Source organism: Oryctolagus cuniculus, chromosome 10 (assembly GCF_051225735.1).
Source record: "Oryctolagus cuniculus isolate XC-2025 breed Fujian yellow rabbit chromosome 10, ASM5122573v1, whole genome shotgun sequence".
NCBI classification, from domain to species: domain Eukaryota; kingdom Metazoa; phylum Chordata; class Mammalia; order Lagomorpha; family Leporidae; genus Oryctolagus; species Oryctolagus cuniculus.
In genome coordinates this window covers 51,021,637-51,035,293 of record NC_142876.1, presented here as the reverse complement: position 1 = coordinate 51,035,293, position 13,657 = coordinate 51,021,637, and the positions used below count along the sequence as shown (strand labels likewise).

General features: G+C 40.3%; 1 protein-coding gene across 3 annotated transcripts; it reads right to left on the bottom strand.

Annotated features, from left to right (window-relative positions):
• Positions 1-433: 433 nt before the first annotated feature.
• AQP4 (aquaporin 4) lies at positions 434-13,657 on the bottom strand. 3 transcript variants are annotated; one of them, XM_002713474.6, is made up of 5 exons: positions 13,503-13,657; positions 10,001-10,415; positions 8,963-9,127; positions 8,601-8,681; positions 434-4,898 (listed from the first exon to the last, which is right to left on the bottom strand). In XM_002713474.6, exons 1-5 carry the CDS (start codon positions 13,532-13,534, stop codon positions 4,620-4,622), a joined length of 972 nt encoding a protein of 323 aa, XP_002713520.1. In that variant the 5' UTR covers positions 13,535-13,657; the 3' UTR covers positions 434-4,619. The 3 variants fall into 3 exon arrangements, with proteins under 3 accessions (XP_002713520.1, XP_008259389.1, XP_069906457.1); XM_008261167.5 differs by having other exon boundaries at positions 12,501-13,587; XM_070050356.2 differs by lacking the exon at positions 13,503-13,657 and adding an exon at positions 10,733-11,240.

The following is a 13,657-nucleotide window of genomic DNA, read 5'->3' as shown; positions in this document are numbered from 1 at the left end:
ATTTGGGCGCCAGGTTCTAGTCCTGGTTGCTCCTCTTCCAGTCCAGCTCTCTGCTGTGGCCCGGGAAGGCAGTGGCGGATGGCCGGGTACTGGGCCCCTGCACCCACATGGGAGACTAGGAAGGAGCACCTGGCTCCTGGCTTTGGATCAGCGCAGCTCCGGCCGTTGAGGCCATTTGGGGAGTGAACCAATGGAAGGAAGACCTTTCTCTCTGTCTCTCTCTCTCACTGTCTATAACTCTATCTGTCAAATAATAAATAAATAAATAAATAGAATAAAAAAGAAAGATTACATTTGATTTCATGAATTCTACCATCATTTATCTGGTATTGACTGTACTCAAGTATCTAAACCTCCTGGTCATTCTAAATGATTCTCATATGATCTAACTTGCAAAAAATCCAAATAAATTTTTGAATATCATCAAACGCAATGCTTATCTAGAAAGTTTATTTGCACAAGTTTAATAGTATGAGATACAACATTATTCATGGAAATCAACCACAATGCTAATACTTTAATAGATTATTCCAAAAATTAGACATTATAGTTTAAATCTCTTTAACATTAGCTCTAATGTTGAGATAACATTTCAGTTAATAAATAATTCTGAATAAAACCGTATGTTCAGTTTATTCTCCCTAGTTGAAGTACACTTTTCATGAACTACAATTTTACTGTGATTTGGGTCATAAAAGTAATAAATATTGTTTATATATTTTTATTAATTGAATTATATTTAATGAATCTTGAAGATAATCTAGAAATGCATTCCAATAGGTTAGATAAATTAAATGCAGTTTTTAGCGCTTTGATTATCAACATGGATGGGTAACACAGTAATTGCTTTTAAATTTAGTGTCTGTTGCATGTGTCATATAACATTTACTTGATTTTTCACAGACTATGGTAGTTATGTGTAAATGTAAGTGCCTCAATTTTTGATCTCTGAATTAAACACCTTTTATTTATTTCAGAGAATTATGGGTTTCAAAAAGTTCTGGCTGTTTTGGGTTGATCTGCAAAATACTAAGACACAAATGTGAACTCACAAGACTATAAGTAAAGAAACTGAATTTTGTTAAACTACACTTTGCAGTTATGGACTGCATCTTCCCAATCATTTTCATGCCATAAACACACTAGGAAAGACAGCATTACTCTCAGGTATAAAATGTTCTGAATTCACACATCCCATACTGCTTATGCTGGGAATTTATACTGGCATTTGCATTTTTGATAATATGTCTCCTCAGCTCCCACTCTCATCTCCAGTTGTCACAAAGGCAATTTTTCTGTCAAATGTTCATAACATGTGGGGTTGGCATCCATCTGCTACAACCAAGGGCCTCCTTGCTGCAATTTATTTTAGCCTTTGTATTTACTACTCTGTTTTGGAGTATTCCTGTCATTATCAAGTTTAAACCAGGGCATGTGTTCCATGGTTTCATGGCCTGCACAGAATATTTGGTCCTGTTTGGACTCAGATCCCCAATAAATAAGATAGCCAAATTCCATCTTATGTGTTTTCTTAGCATTCCTAATCTCTTTATAAAATCTTCAACTCTGAGCGGCAGCTCTAGCTATCTCCTGCGTGCATTAGGACAAAGCACAGATGATAGAAAGACAGTGCAAGCATTTGTGAAAAATGTCAAGCAACAGAAATAAAATGTAGGCACCTTAAATTTAAACAAATATTTAGGTTCTGGAAAATACTTTCTTCCAGTGTAAAAGGTGAGGACTCTGTAGAAAATGTCACTTTCTACGATGGGAAGATACATTCTAAATCTGTTCCTGAAGTTTTGAAGAAAGGCCTGAAAATTAAAAAAAATGATGCTTTCCCTTTTTCAATCTTGACAAACCATATACTTTGTGTAAGGACCACCTTATAATTTTGGGAGGTTTTTGGTATCCTTTCTTAGGGAAAAGACAGTTGGCATTGTTCCATGGCTGGGTATAATTCATTTATGTCTTCCCAGTTTTTTCTCTCTGATCTCTCCTCTGTGTATCTGTCAGCTGCAGCCTCTTGGGATCAGCACTATGCACTTCATTAATAAGAAGGGATTAAAGGAAAAAGCCCGACTCTCCTAATACACTTGGATAATTTGGTGCCATCCATAAGGCAATAGACCCCTGCTGCATAGATGTCATTATAAAGGTACAATTTCATTACTTTTTACTGGCAGAGCCTTGAGTGAAATACAAAATATGTTGTCTCATATGCAGGGAAAAAAATGCTAAAGCTTTCTTCACTTCATGCCCCTAAACATAATAGAATGCAAAAATATATTTTATGCCTTTCATATTTGTATTTCCTCCCTTTAGTAATCCTTAAAATCACACTTTTATTAAACACCAAGAAAAATAAAGATTAAAACAAATATTATTTGTATTACTAAATCTCAAATGAAGTTTTCATATTTTATTAACTAGCACACTTAATTTGAATACCTACTGTGTACTAGGCATTCTGCTTGATGCTGAAAAACAAACTAGAAAACTGCATGTCATCTTTTTTGTAAAGCTGTAATTGGAAATAAGTGCAAAAGTGTGTGTACATGAAAAGTTTGTGAATGCTGTAATTGGAAATAAGTGCAAAAGTGAGTGTACATGAAATAAACCATATGGCAGAATAAAAATGACTATAATCTGGATATATTATAAGCATATTCAGAAAATCTGCTTAGTTCTTCCTTTCTAACTGAACTTATTTTTGAACTGACATGTCTGCTGGTGGTTGATGTTGAACTGAACCACCCCCTGACTTTAAGCCCTTATGGTGCAAACATTCGAAATGAGAGGCACAGATCATCCTTGGAGGATTTGCACCCTAGTTTCTGTAGGAGACGCCCGGCCGGGAAGTAGCCGTGTATCAGTGGTGCAGGTGTAGTGTGTGGTGTGGACGTGCCCCTGGGACTTGGGCATCTGCTGTAAAAGGCTCCAGTGGCACTCCCCTGGCATGACACTGGTTGATGACTCTCTGGGAGTCACACATGTCACTCTTCCCGATCACTGAAGAGAATCACGTTTAATAGGGGTCCATTATCTCACCACCACAGACACATTACTGCCATTAACACTCAAGAGAGGCACACCGTTGAGATTGTGCTTGGGAGAGGAAAGCCCCTGATTATAAGCTATTTACAAGCCCGTCCTTGTAGTTATAGATTTTGCTTTCCTACAACTGTCTTTGTTCAGTGAAATTGACATTTGCAGTTCTTTGTCTAAGATCAAGGCTAGACTAGATGGTTAAGATGATAGAAACCAGAGTTTCCAAAGAACATTAAACTGACAAAAGGTAAAGCAGTGTAATAAAAGCAAAATATTTTGACAAATGAATCAGTAATGAAAATACTTTAAGAACATGTTGGGTTATGCACAATAACTCTACACATGAAAGATTGGTCACCTAGTCAGTAAGACAACAGAATGTTCAAATGTTCTTACCTTTCTTTTCTGAAGCCTTGTTGATCCTGGTCTGTCATGCATGTTAATATACTCAAATCTCATTGAGTTGCAGTTCAGATTATCAATAGATGTTGTGAAAAATAAGGGAGCAACAGAGATTGGGACTCTGCAGAATCAGTTAAGACCTTCCACAATGACCAGAGCTTAGTAATCAATAGAAAGTCCAGACTCAACTAGTTAAGTCCTTGTTATGAAAAATATGACTCAGCTAATGTTTAAATATAGATAACGAAAGTCACAAAATCCCCAGTTTTGTTCATAAATTAAAACCACAAGCAAAGTAGTTAAAAGCTTAGACTGTTAACTGTGTGTGATGTGTTTGAAGATGTGCACTGAAAACAGATGAAACATTTGATTTATATTATGGATTTCCTTTTCCTTGTAATTTTTTTTATATGAGGATAACTTTTTCTCCTCCCTCATAAGATTTTACATCTTCCACCTGTTCTGAATCTAGCAGTGTCATGATTTGATGTCATAAATATACGGGGTTTCTGAAAACTCTTTTCAAATTTCTAGGCTTTAGTCCCGTGTTATTTTCAGCTTTGAGGAGGAGGGAGGAACATTATGAATTGAAGTTGGGGTTGAAAGTAAGGTATTTGCCTTATAAATGAAAGTAATAGATTAGCAATGATCCTTGTTAATATTCTTTTGCAGAAGTAGTATAAAAATACTAGATTGCAAATAAGATATCTTGTTATAGTTCCTCCCTTGAATCTGTGGCATGCTATATTTCACCATTGTTAAACTCAATTTAACAGGGTAAAAAATATTCAAGCAAGAATTGACAATACCAATTTTCTGGTAGAAGGGGAATAAGCTGATAGGTGTGTCCATAAGTTCCGTAAGAAAAGACTTAACCAAATCTTGATACACATTTTAAGTTGCTTACTAATAAACCAGATAAACTAGAAATGTATTTACTTTGGGGATACTTTGGAAAGATTTCTCCCTTATATTTGAAATCCACAGTAGGTTTCTTCCCTTCCTCCTTGGTATATAATAAAATATTGTGCTTAGACGGTATAAAATGACATGAAACAACAAACCTGTACATGCCCAATTTATAACAAATCTGTTTCCTTAATGGGTGGAAGGAAATCTGAGGACTCTTCCACAGGGTCTTGTCTGCTTTCAGTGCTTTCTTCTAGTCATACGGAAGACAACACCTCTCCAGATGGGTCTTTCCCCTTCTTCTCCTCTCCTCGGTCAATGTCAATCACATGCATCACTCCTGGTTTTAGAATCAGGTCTTCAGTCTCCACCTGACTCCTGTTGTCCTCCACCTCCATGTAGCTCCCTTTCGTTTGCTGGGCAGCTTTGCTGAAGGCTTCTTTAAAACGACGTTTGAGTTCAACATCTGGACAGAAGACGTACTCATAAAGGCCACCAGCCAGGACAGCGCCTATTATTGGTCCAACCCAATATATCTGAGGAAAGATGAAAGAGGATAGAGTGAAAGTAGAGAAAAGCAATTCCACTGAACAACTCATGAATATAGAATTCAAACTTGTTTAGGACAGCAATTGTGTCATGTATTAAAAAAAAAACAACAACAGGGTAAATGAAAGGAAGTAAGAAAATACACCAAATCCATTGAATAACATAAGAACAGAAAACAAGAAAAAATTACTTCTTCTTTCACTAATTTTCCATTTTCTGATAATTCTTAAATTAAAGGTAGCTCTTATTTGGCAGTGCTAAAAATTAAGCAGACACTAGAAGTTCTTCAAGCAAAATTAAAAGAAGAATTTCTGGAGAGTACTTCTCTTATCTATTGAGTATTGCCATTTTACATTGGTTTTCTGTATGATCACAATCACAGCACACTTTCCTCATTTCATCATCAAAGTTATTTCATCAATAACTTTAGTTATTCAGTGCAGAAAGATAAATGGAACCCCATCAATTAGCAATTTTGTGAGTGTTCACATCAGTTATTTTACTTTCTAAACCTTAATTTCCTCATATGCACAGTGGGAATTATAGTGCTACATACTCCATGGAGTATAAAGATTAAATGAAATAATACCTGTAAAGTACTTAATAGTTCCTAGCTTATAGGAACTTGCTCCTTGCTACACTTTCTAGACAATTCAAAAATGTATGTGATTAAGCTGGCTGTGAGTTTCTATTTCCTTATGTCACATGCTTTTCCTCTCTAAAATTTGGTTATTTGATTTAGTCAGCTATCCTACCATTTGCTCAATACCATTATTGGAAAGAGTTTTCATGTTTATTGGTCTTACAATGGAGGCTTTGTGGAAAGGCTGAATTTAAGTTGAAAAGTAGTGATTCTAGGGGATTTTAACAAGTGGACATTTTTATTATACCACTTATGAACTAGGATAAACTAAGCTTTAAGCTTGAATGAAATGCAACATTTGCTTTAGAGCACTTGTGTGCTGCATAGCATTAAATGTTCATTTAGTAGAATCACTTGGGCAGCAGAAACCTTGCTTATGAAGTATCCTTTCTATGTCAATAGTACCTACCACTTTTCTTAAATTATGTCATCTAATTCTTAAAATTACCTTTGAGATAGATATTTTTATTGTCTTCAATATATGAATAAGAAAACTGATACTCTTCATAAGGTGTAAAATCTAAGGTTTCATGCTTAGTAAGTGATTTATGGGAGATTTTAGAACTAGGTGACTGCATACCTCTGTTTTAACCCACTATATTGTTTTCTACAGTTTCCTTGCTTGCAAAAAAAATACAATGAATCCTTCTTGCTCAAAACACCCTCTGGAAATTCATCAGTCATCTCATTTGGTATACTCATTAGAAAACCTAAAGAAAATTCAAGCTTCAATCTGAAGCTGAACACATATCCTGCATAGGAAAACTATGGGCAGAGTGGCTGGAAGAACCAAGTTGCTTATCTTGAACATGAAAGAAAGCACGAGAGTTTATCTTCTCTATGCCCTTTTGAAGGAGAAGTGAGAGCGCTCCTCTAAATGCCTTTACTCTTTGTTCCTTTGGAAAGATCTCATTAGAAAGGTACTGTTCCACAGGCCACAAGTCCTACAAGGACAAAAAGCTGCTAATTACTGCTCTTCCCCAAACACCTATGAAGACGATGTTGAACTTCACGTTCTCAAAAAATAAACAAATCTCAGCCTCAAGTTGCTGTTTCAAAGTGTACTTTAAACTAACTTTTAAAATTTTATAAAAGAAGAGAATTTTTGTTGATAAAAATATAAAAATATGTGAAATTATGAAGAAAAATAAAAATATTAAACTATATAAAATCACAATGTTTTGGTATTATCTATTTGAAAATGTTTATGTTTTCAAAAAGTTTCTTTTCATCTACCTGAAAGGCAGAATGACAGAAGGAGAGAGAGAGATAGAGATAGAGAGAGAGAGAGAGAGAGAAAGAGAGAGAGAGAGAAAGGTCTTTTCATTTGTTTGTTGGCTTCCCAAATTCTCACAACCAGGGCTGGGCCAGGCTAAAGCAAGGACCCAAAACTCCATGGGAGGCAAGGGCTCAAGCACTTGAGGCATCAGCTGCTACCTCCCAGGATGCATTAGTAGGAACCTGATGGGAAGTGGAGTAGTGCGTTCTCAAATGAGCACTCTGATATGGGATGTGGGTGTTGTAAGCAGAAGCTTAACCACCTGTGCCACAATGCTTACTTGTGATCTACAAATGTATTTTAAATTAGCTCTTAATTTTCTACAACCATTGTAACAAAATGATCTTTCATGTGTAATAGGATTAAGTTTGTTATAAAACAAGGGAAAACATTTGAGTCAATCAACAAGCCAAGAATTTTTCTGCTATTTAAATTTCAACTGTTTAACACAAGTAACAAGTAATTAACAAAAACATATTTTCATCAACATTTTCAGATCCTCATAAATTAAACTAAAAGTTGTTAATTACAAATTAGTTTGAATTTAGTAAGTTGAATTAAAATAATACTTTTGTCAAAGGATCTATATACTGCCCTTTAAAACTTTCCATTTCTGTGAATGCAGCAAATTGCTTGATACATAAATGGAACTCTCAGTGGCACAAAGACCAATCTCATGTGTTGCATGATTGGGCAACCTTTGCATGGCTATATCTAAAATCTTGTTTTTGAACACTGGTACTCATACTATTTAATAGTATAAGTTACGTGAAAAGACACAGCACACTTTTTTAGGAAGTGAACACATATAACAGTTGTGTAATTTCTTCTCATTTGCAGCATGCACCGTAGTTAAGTGGGTGGGACTGGATCAATAACCACCATATGCTTAATACCAAAACACACATGACATTCTGTTTTAGTTACAATTTTAAAAAGTTGTGAAATAACATTCACAATGTATAAATGATAATAAAAGTCTTGGTGGCTTACATACGTCTCATAATTTTATTATTTATTTTAGTGTATGAGTAGCCTTCACAACTACTGTATTGTTCATTTAAAAGACTTAAATTCCTTTGCTTTAGGAAACAATTGAAAGAAAATTGATTACGATATTTAAAAATGGATATCCCTATATTCTGGCAGCACTGCCATGACATTAATAATTAGCTTAGGCTTGAGACTGAAAAGTGTGCCTTTTCTGAGAGTCATTTAATTTTTCAGCTATAGTTATGATGAAGATAACAAATATTTGCACCATTTATTCTATGTGTAATAGGATTTATTCAGTACCATCTACAGTTCAAATGCTTCTAACTAACATACTATTAACTGGGTTATGCTTTTGTAAACAAAAACAGGTAAATACTTTTGAGCTGAGAAGTGCTTTTCAGCCTTTTTAAAAAAATATCTTTGCAACTTAAAGTTATGGGAACAATTTCCTTTCAATTATTTAGACACAACATTCACTACACCATCCTGAATTTGACTTTTTCCACATAGACAATCTCCAAGTACAATGTACTCTAGTGCAATCTGTCAGACACATCACTCAGGGAAGTGATTTAAAAGAAAAAAAGTTCATTACTGAAGACCCAGAACAAATATAAGATGTTTTATAATGGAACTGTTCTAATCTTCCCCTAATCTTTATGAAATATGTAACAAAGTGGGGCTCAATGTTGGGGGGATGTAAGAAAGATAAGCACTATGGGTAATTTTCTTCCACTGTAAGGAGATAGGAACTATTAACAAGATGGTTACCCAATGGTTTTCCCAATTTCCCATGATAACAGCAGGTCCAAAAGATCGAGCAGGATTCATGCTGGCACCAGTATAATTGATCTATAAAAAAAAAAAAGCAGATTCAGACATTGCTGAATGCAGACTGACAGGTATCATTCATTACAAGTTGCTATTATATTTGTCAGGGCAGTTAGAGGAACCTCAAGATGTTAGCAGCCAAATCAACATTCTCATCACTTGGTTAGCAGAACGATCATCTAAAATGGACAGGCATACTAGATACTAAAGAGCTACAGCTGTAAAACATAACATCTTCAGGCCAGCTCCAGGGTGAGGATAAATGAGATAGATCAATTATTTAAATAGCCTGGGAAACTTACTGCAAATAAATGTCCAATTGCAACAGAAATTCCAATTGCTAGAGCTATTGAACCAGTGACATCAGTCCGTTTGGAATCACAGCTGGCAAAAATAGTGAACACCAACTGAAATGTGATTATCAACTCCACCAGGAGACCATGGCCAGCGCTAAGATTTCCATGAACCTAGAATGAGAGAGAGAAAAACCTCCATTGGAATTGAAGCAGTACATTTTCTATGACAAATTTGTCATTGTGAAAGGCCTATTTAATTCTTTTTTAAAAGTATGGTTAATTTGGGTCTTCTACTCCACCTTCAGCTCAGAACTCTCTTCCCTCCTCCGCCTTTGAAAAAGGAGGAATAAATTTACACTTATTTTGGACTATAACTGATTATTACTCTTATGATCATCAGGCGTGACTCTGTACTGAAAGCCCTTTCCTACAAAGGAAGCAAAATATGCCACTACTGTGCTTAGCTTAGAGCTTCTTGAAAGTATTATAATTTCATAAGGTAATGATTCAATCAGTTAATTAGATTTAAGTTAATAAATATTCCAATTAAAATTTACACCATGTGTTTTCAATCAACCCTAGTGCTGAGCCAATAACTGATATTCATAATTGGTGAGGAACAAAACTAGGATCAACCATCAATCAATTTTTTTAAGTGTGGCCTTTTATGTAGATCATTTAAAAGCTCATGAGCATGACAAGAAGCACAACCATTTCTCCTGCTGGTGAGCAAACAGATAAATGTAATAAAAGTGGCTTAAACTAATATGTAGTCAGCATAGTAACTGGGATGGAGACAGAGAGGGGGAGAAACTAACATCATTTTTGTACCTAGGCTTAGTTGTTTTTAGAGTTACTCAAAAGCAAGCAACGATTTCAAACGGATACAATGAATGATGGCAGAATCAATTTTCATCCCATCAACAATCATCAAACACTCCCTGGCAATAAATTAGCAGTTTAGGAATGTCTCTCAGGCCACCAGAGGGCTATAGAGCAAAGTCTGCAAGAAGCCTGGAGTCTTAGTTTGAAAAGAAAGGCTACCGTGGTGACTCCCAGGCCTCCCACCACGCCGGGCGGTGTGACCAGGTAGAGAATCCCGGCTCCGATGATGGCCCCTAGGCACTGGGCTGCGATGTAGAAGACAGACTTGGCGATGCTGATCTTCCTGGTGCACACCATGGCCACAGTGACAGCAGGATTGATGTGACCGCCGCTGATGTGGCCAAAGCACTGCACCATGGTGGCAATGCTGAGTCCGAAGCAGAGGGAGATGAGAACCATGTCCACCGGTAGGGGCTTTTCTGTTCCACCCCAGTTGATGGTGGATCCCAGGCTGAGGAGAACAAAAATAAGCATGGCCAGAAATTCTGCTGTGACTGCTTTCCAGAAAGCTTGAGTCCAGACCCCTTTGAAAGCCACCATGATGTCCTCTCTTCTACACAAGGGTCCGCACTTACTGAAAAGACAAGAAATCGGCATCAGAGGCCACGCAATCGCCTTTTCAGCAGGAAAAGCTTAGGAATTTAGGTGAGGGAAGCCTGGACTGCAATCCTGCCAGCTCCTGTGGCGAGGGAGGGCCAAATGCTATTTGCAGACCAAGTAAAGCCACTTTGGAACACATCCTGAATTAATAGTCAAGAGATCATTATTCCAGTCTCCCTTGATTTAATATTCAACGATCACTCAGTTTCACTGGAAACTTATCTCAGCTGTCCCTAGAAAGGAAAAGGCTGAAATCAAATTCCTCTAAGAGATGAAGCATAAAACATTTACCTTGTGGTTAAGTCCCTTAGAGCTAGTTTTTAAGGTTTCAATTCACTTTGTATATATCATTTATATTTTGAACATACAGCACTTAAAAACGGAGAGGTCTTTTTCAGTATTGTACTTTATTGCTTCCAAGTGGCATCCTGAAAGCGAATTTGGAGAGCAACACCCCCGGCCCCAGAAGAGACTCTGGATGAAGGGGTGGCCTGCCAGGAAGCCAGCACGCCGACGACGAGGCGGGGTGGGCAGCTCCCGGGGGGGGACTGGCAATGGCGGTGGGAACTGGCAACGAGGGTGGCAGGGTCCGAGCAGGGTCGGCGACACTCTCACTGCCCTCGTTCCTGCGCCAGGAGGGAGCGCGCCGCCAGCAGGAGGAGCCCGGGATCCGAGCCCGCCCAGGGAACACCGCGTGTCGTCCAGATCTGGGCGCGCGGCGGCGCGGGGACGCCTCAACCCCAGATCCCCGGGAGCCTGGAGCTGCTCGCCGAGGGCTGGCCTGCGGCCGTTCCCGGCCGGAGCCGGGCTCCCCGGCAGCGGCCAGGTGAACAAGCAGAAGCCGCCGGTGCCCGTGCGTCCTCGGCGTCCTGGCATCCTGGTGGCCGGGGGAGGGGGATGCTTTTTGATGTTATAAGGGAGCACTTTTGGTGCCAGACCCTCTCTTAACCCTTGCCGGTCCTCCCTAGTTAACGCTCTCCCTCGCGAAGGGATCCCGGCGGTCGGGGTGTACAAGCAGGGTCCCCGGTTCCCCCCTCCCCCCCAGCAGGCAAAGCTTGGCAGGGCGCGCTAGGAAAGGCGGGTGTGGCACCTGGAACTGGTCCTCGGATCTCTACTTCTGTGGAAAGCTGGTTTTCCCCTAGGGTCTTCTGGATGGCCTTGGCTCTACGAGCAGAACGCCTCCTTTTGGGGAGTTTGGGAGTGGGGTGCTGGAAGGGTTCAGGGGGCTAAGGACTGGGGGCTGGTGGCGAGAAGCAAGGCAGCCATTGCCAGGGAAAACACTTTTCTCCCAGCAATCCATTTCCCTCTTACTCTTTGGATCTGAGGAGTGGGGTTTGAGGAATTTTAGCGCTGGCTGTTCATTTGGCTAGGATTCTCTTTTGGGGGGCAGTTGCCCATTACCCCATTATCTAAGGTATTTGTCCTTGTCCTTTGTCCGTGGTGGTCATGAACGCAGAGACGTTTGGAGAGCATTTAGCAGAGAATCTAATCACAAACGACTGTGTAAAGGGTTAGGCAAGAAAGCCAAGTCCTTTAAGAGATTAGAATTACTGCAGCTTCCTCTTCCACACACTGTGGGGCCCTGTTTTCCCCCACATCGCGCGGTACCCGGGAGCTGTGTTCTGCATGGGCAGTGCAAAAATGCTTGTGCTCCAAAGGGCTGGGAGGAGACTCTCCCTTGACCTGTAGGATCCCTGCTCAGGCTTTACTTTGATCTGGGGTTTGGCTTCAGAATGGGGAAGAGAAACCCATTTTCTGCCCAAGCTGGGGTGGCAGGAGAAAGGCAGAGCTGACTCCTGGAGGGGAACAGTCAGCCATGTCCCAAGCGTGCCCTGCCCACTGACCTCCTCTAAGTGAATCGTGTAATTAGGAAAAACCCCAACTGGGATTACAATGACATCATCTCCCTGGAGGAAGAGAACATAAAGAGACAAAAACAGCACATGGAACAGGGCAGGCAGGGCCCCCAGGGAGAGGCACTAAAATATTCCCAAGCGGGAGAAGGCTCAGAGAACTCAGGAACTGAAAAGGAAGTTACGAGAGTCACGTCTGAACTCACCAGCAGGTCAGGCTGTAGCCGGGATGGCATAGGGGCAAGGTGCTATGACAGGTGTTGTCGTCTGCAGCCAGATTTAGTGGGGAAAAGAAGGACAAAGCAGGAAGCCAAGAAAACTGGGTGTGCAGGAAGCAGTCTCCTTTCAGCTGTGCAGGAGAGCACGGGGAGAGGCGGACCCAGAAAGGGCCAGCCTCCCAGGCGGCACCCCTCACCCCTCGCTTCTGCCCGTCCCTAGCGCATTCTCTCCTGCACCTGTCTAGCTCTCCAGAGACCTAATTGAAGAAACTCAGTTGCTTTTCAGCTTCAACTTTTCATCAGCTAGAGAAACTCAAAACAAAGCACAGAACACCAAAATCAAATCAACCAAACAAATGAACTCAACAGTGCTTTTTTTTTTTTGCCTTCTTTCCCCCACTAAAGCCGCAGGATAGGATCTCTTTCCAGGGTAGAGTGAGCAGTTGCACTGGGCTGTGAACCCCAAAGTGTGCAAGGGCTCAGCCCAGAGTCACTCATAGCCCCCTTGAAGCACCCTCAGTGTTTCCGAAGTGTTCACATGCACTGGAAATGGATCAATGCAATTGGCTTTGGCTTCCTTTGCCCCAGAGCAAAGAGGGGCTGTGGATGTGACCGAGTCGACTGAGACGGCACGGGACGCGTTTCCTTCTAGCTGCACTCTCACTACCCTCCACTCTGCGACAGCTGAGGCTCCGGGCAAGTACCTTTTCTGATGAAAAACACTGCAGATAAATTTACCTCCACGGGGTGATTTCCCCATGTCTTCCTAGAGGTCTCAACTACATGGAGAATGCTGCTGAAAAGTATCTTTTTACTGCTACCTTCTCCATGTCTCTCTTTATGTGCCCGGTACTCACACCTAAAACAACCATCCACCTGCCCGAGAGCTGCCTTTGAGATTCTGCTTGAGAAGTCACAGAAATCTGTAATAAAAGAGACAGAGTTCTGTTTGCCCTGAGCATTGTTCCCTTAAGGCAAAGAAGGACTTACCCCCACCGCCTTGCTGCGGGTCTGTCACTCATGCCTTCCCTGGCCAGAGTGCAGCTCTCATTGCCTGCCCTGCAGCTCCCAGTGCGCTGGGAGTCAGATTACGGCCACTTGTCTGATTGGGTTTTTGGAGTGTAGGGGTGGAAAGATTCTGCACC

Coding starts and splice junctions, on each gene's coding strand:
- AQP4 (XM_002713474.6), bottom strand. CDS start 13,534: ATGAGTGACAGACCCGCAGCAAGGCGGTGGGG. Junction 9,128..10,000: donor GAGGCCTGGGAGTCACCACG/GTAGCCTTTCTT, acceptor CTCTCATTCTAG/GTTCATGGAAATCTTAGCGC. Junction 8,682..8,962: donor CAATTGGACATTTATTTGCA/GTAAGTTTCCCA, acceptor TTTTTTTTATAG/ATCAATTATACTGGTGCCAG.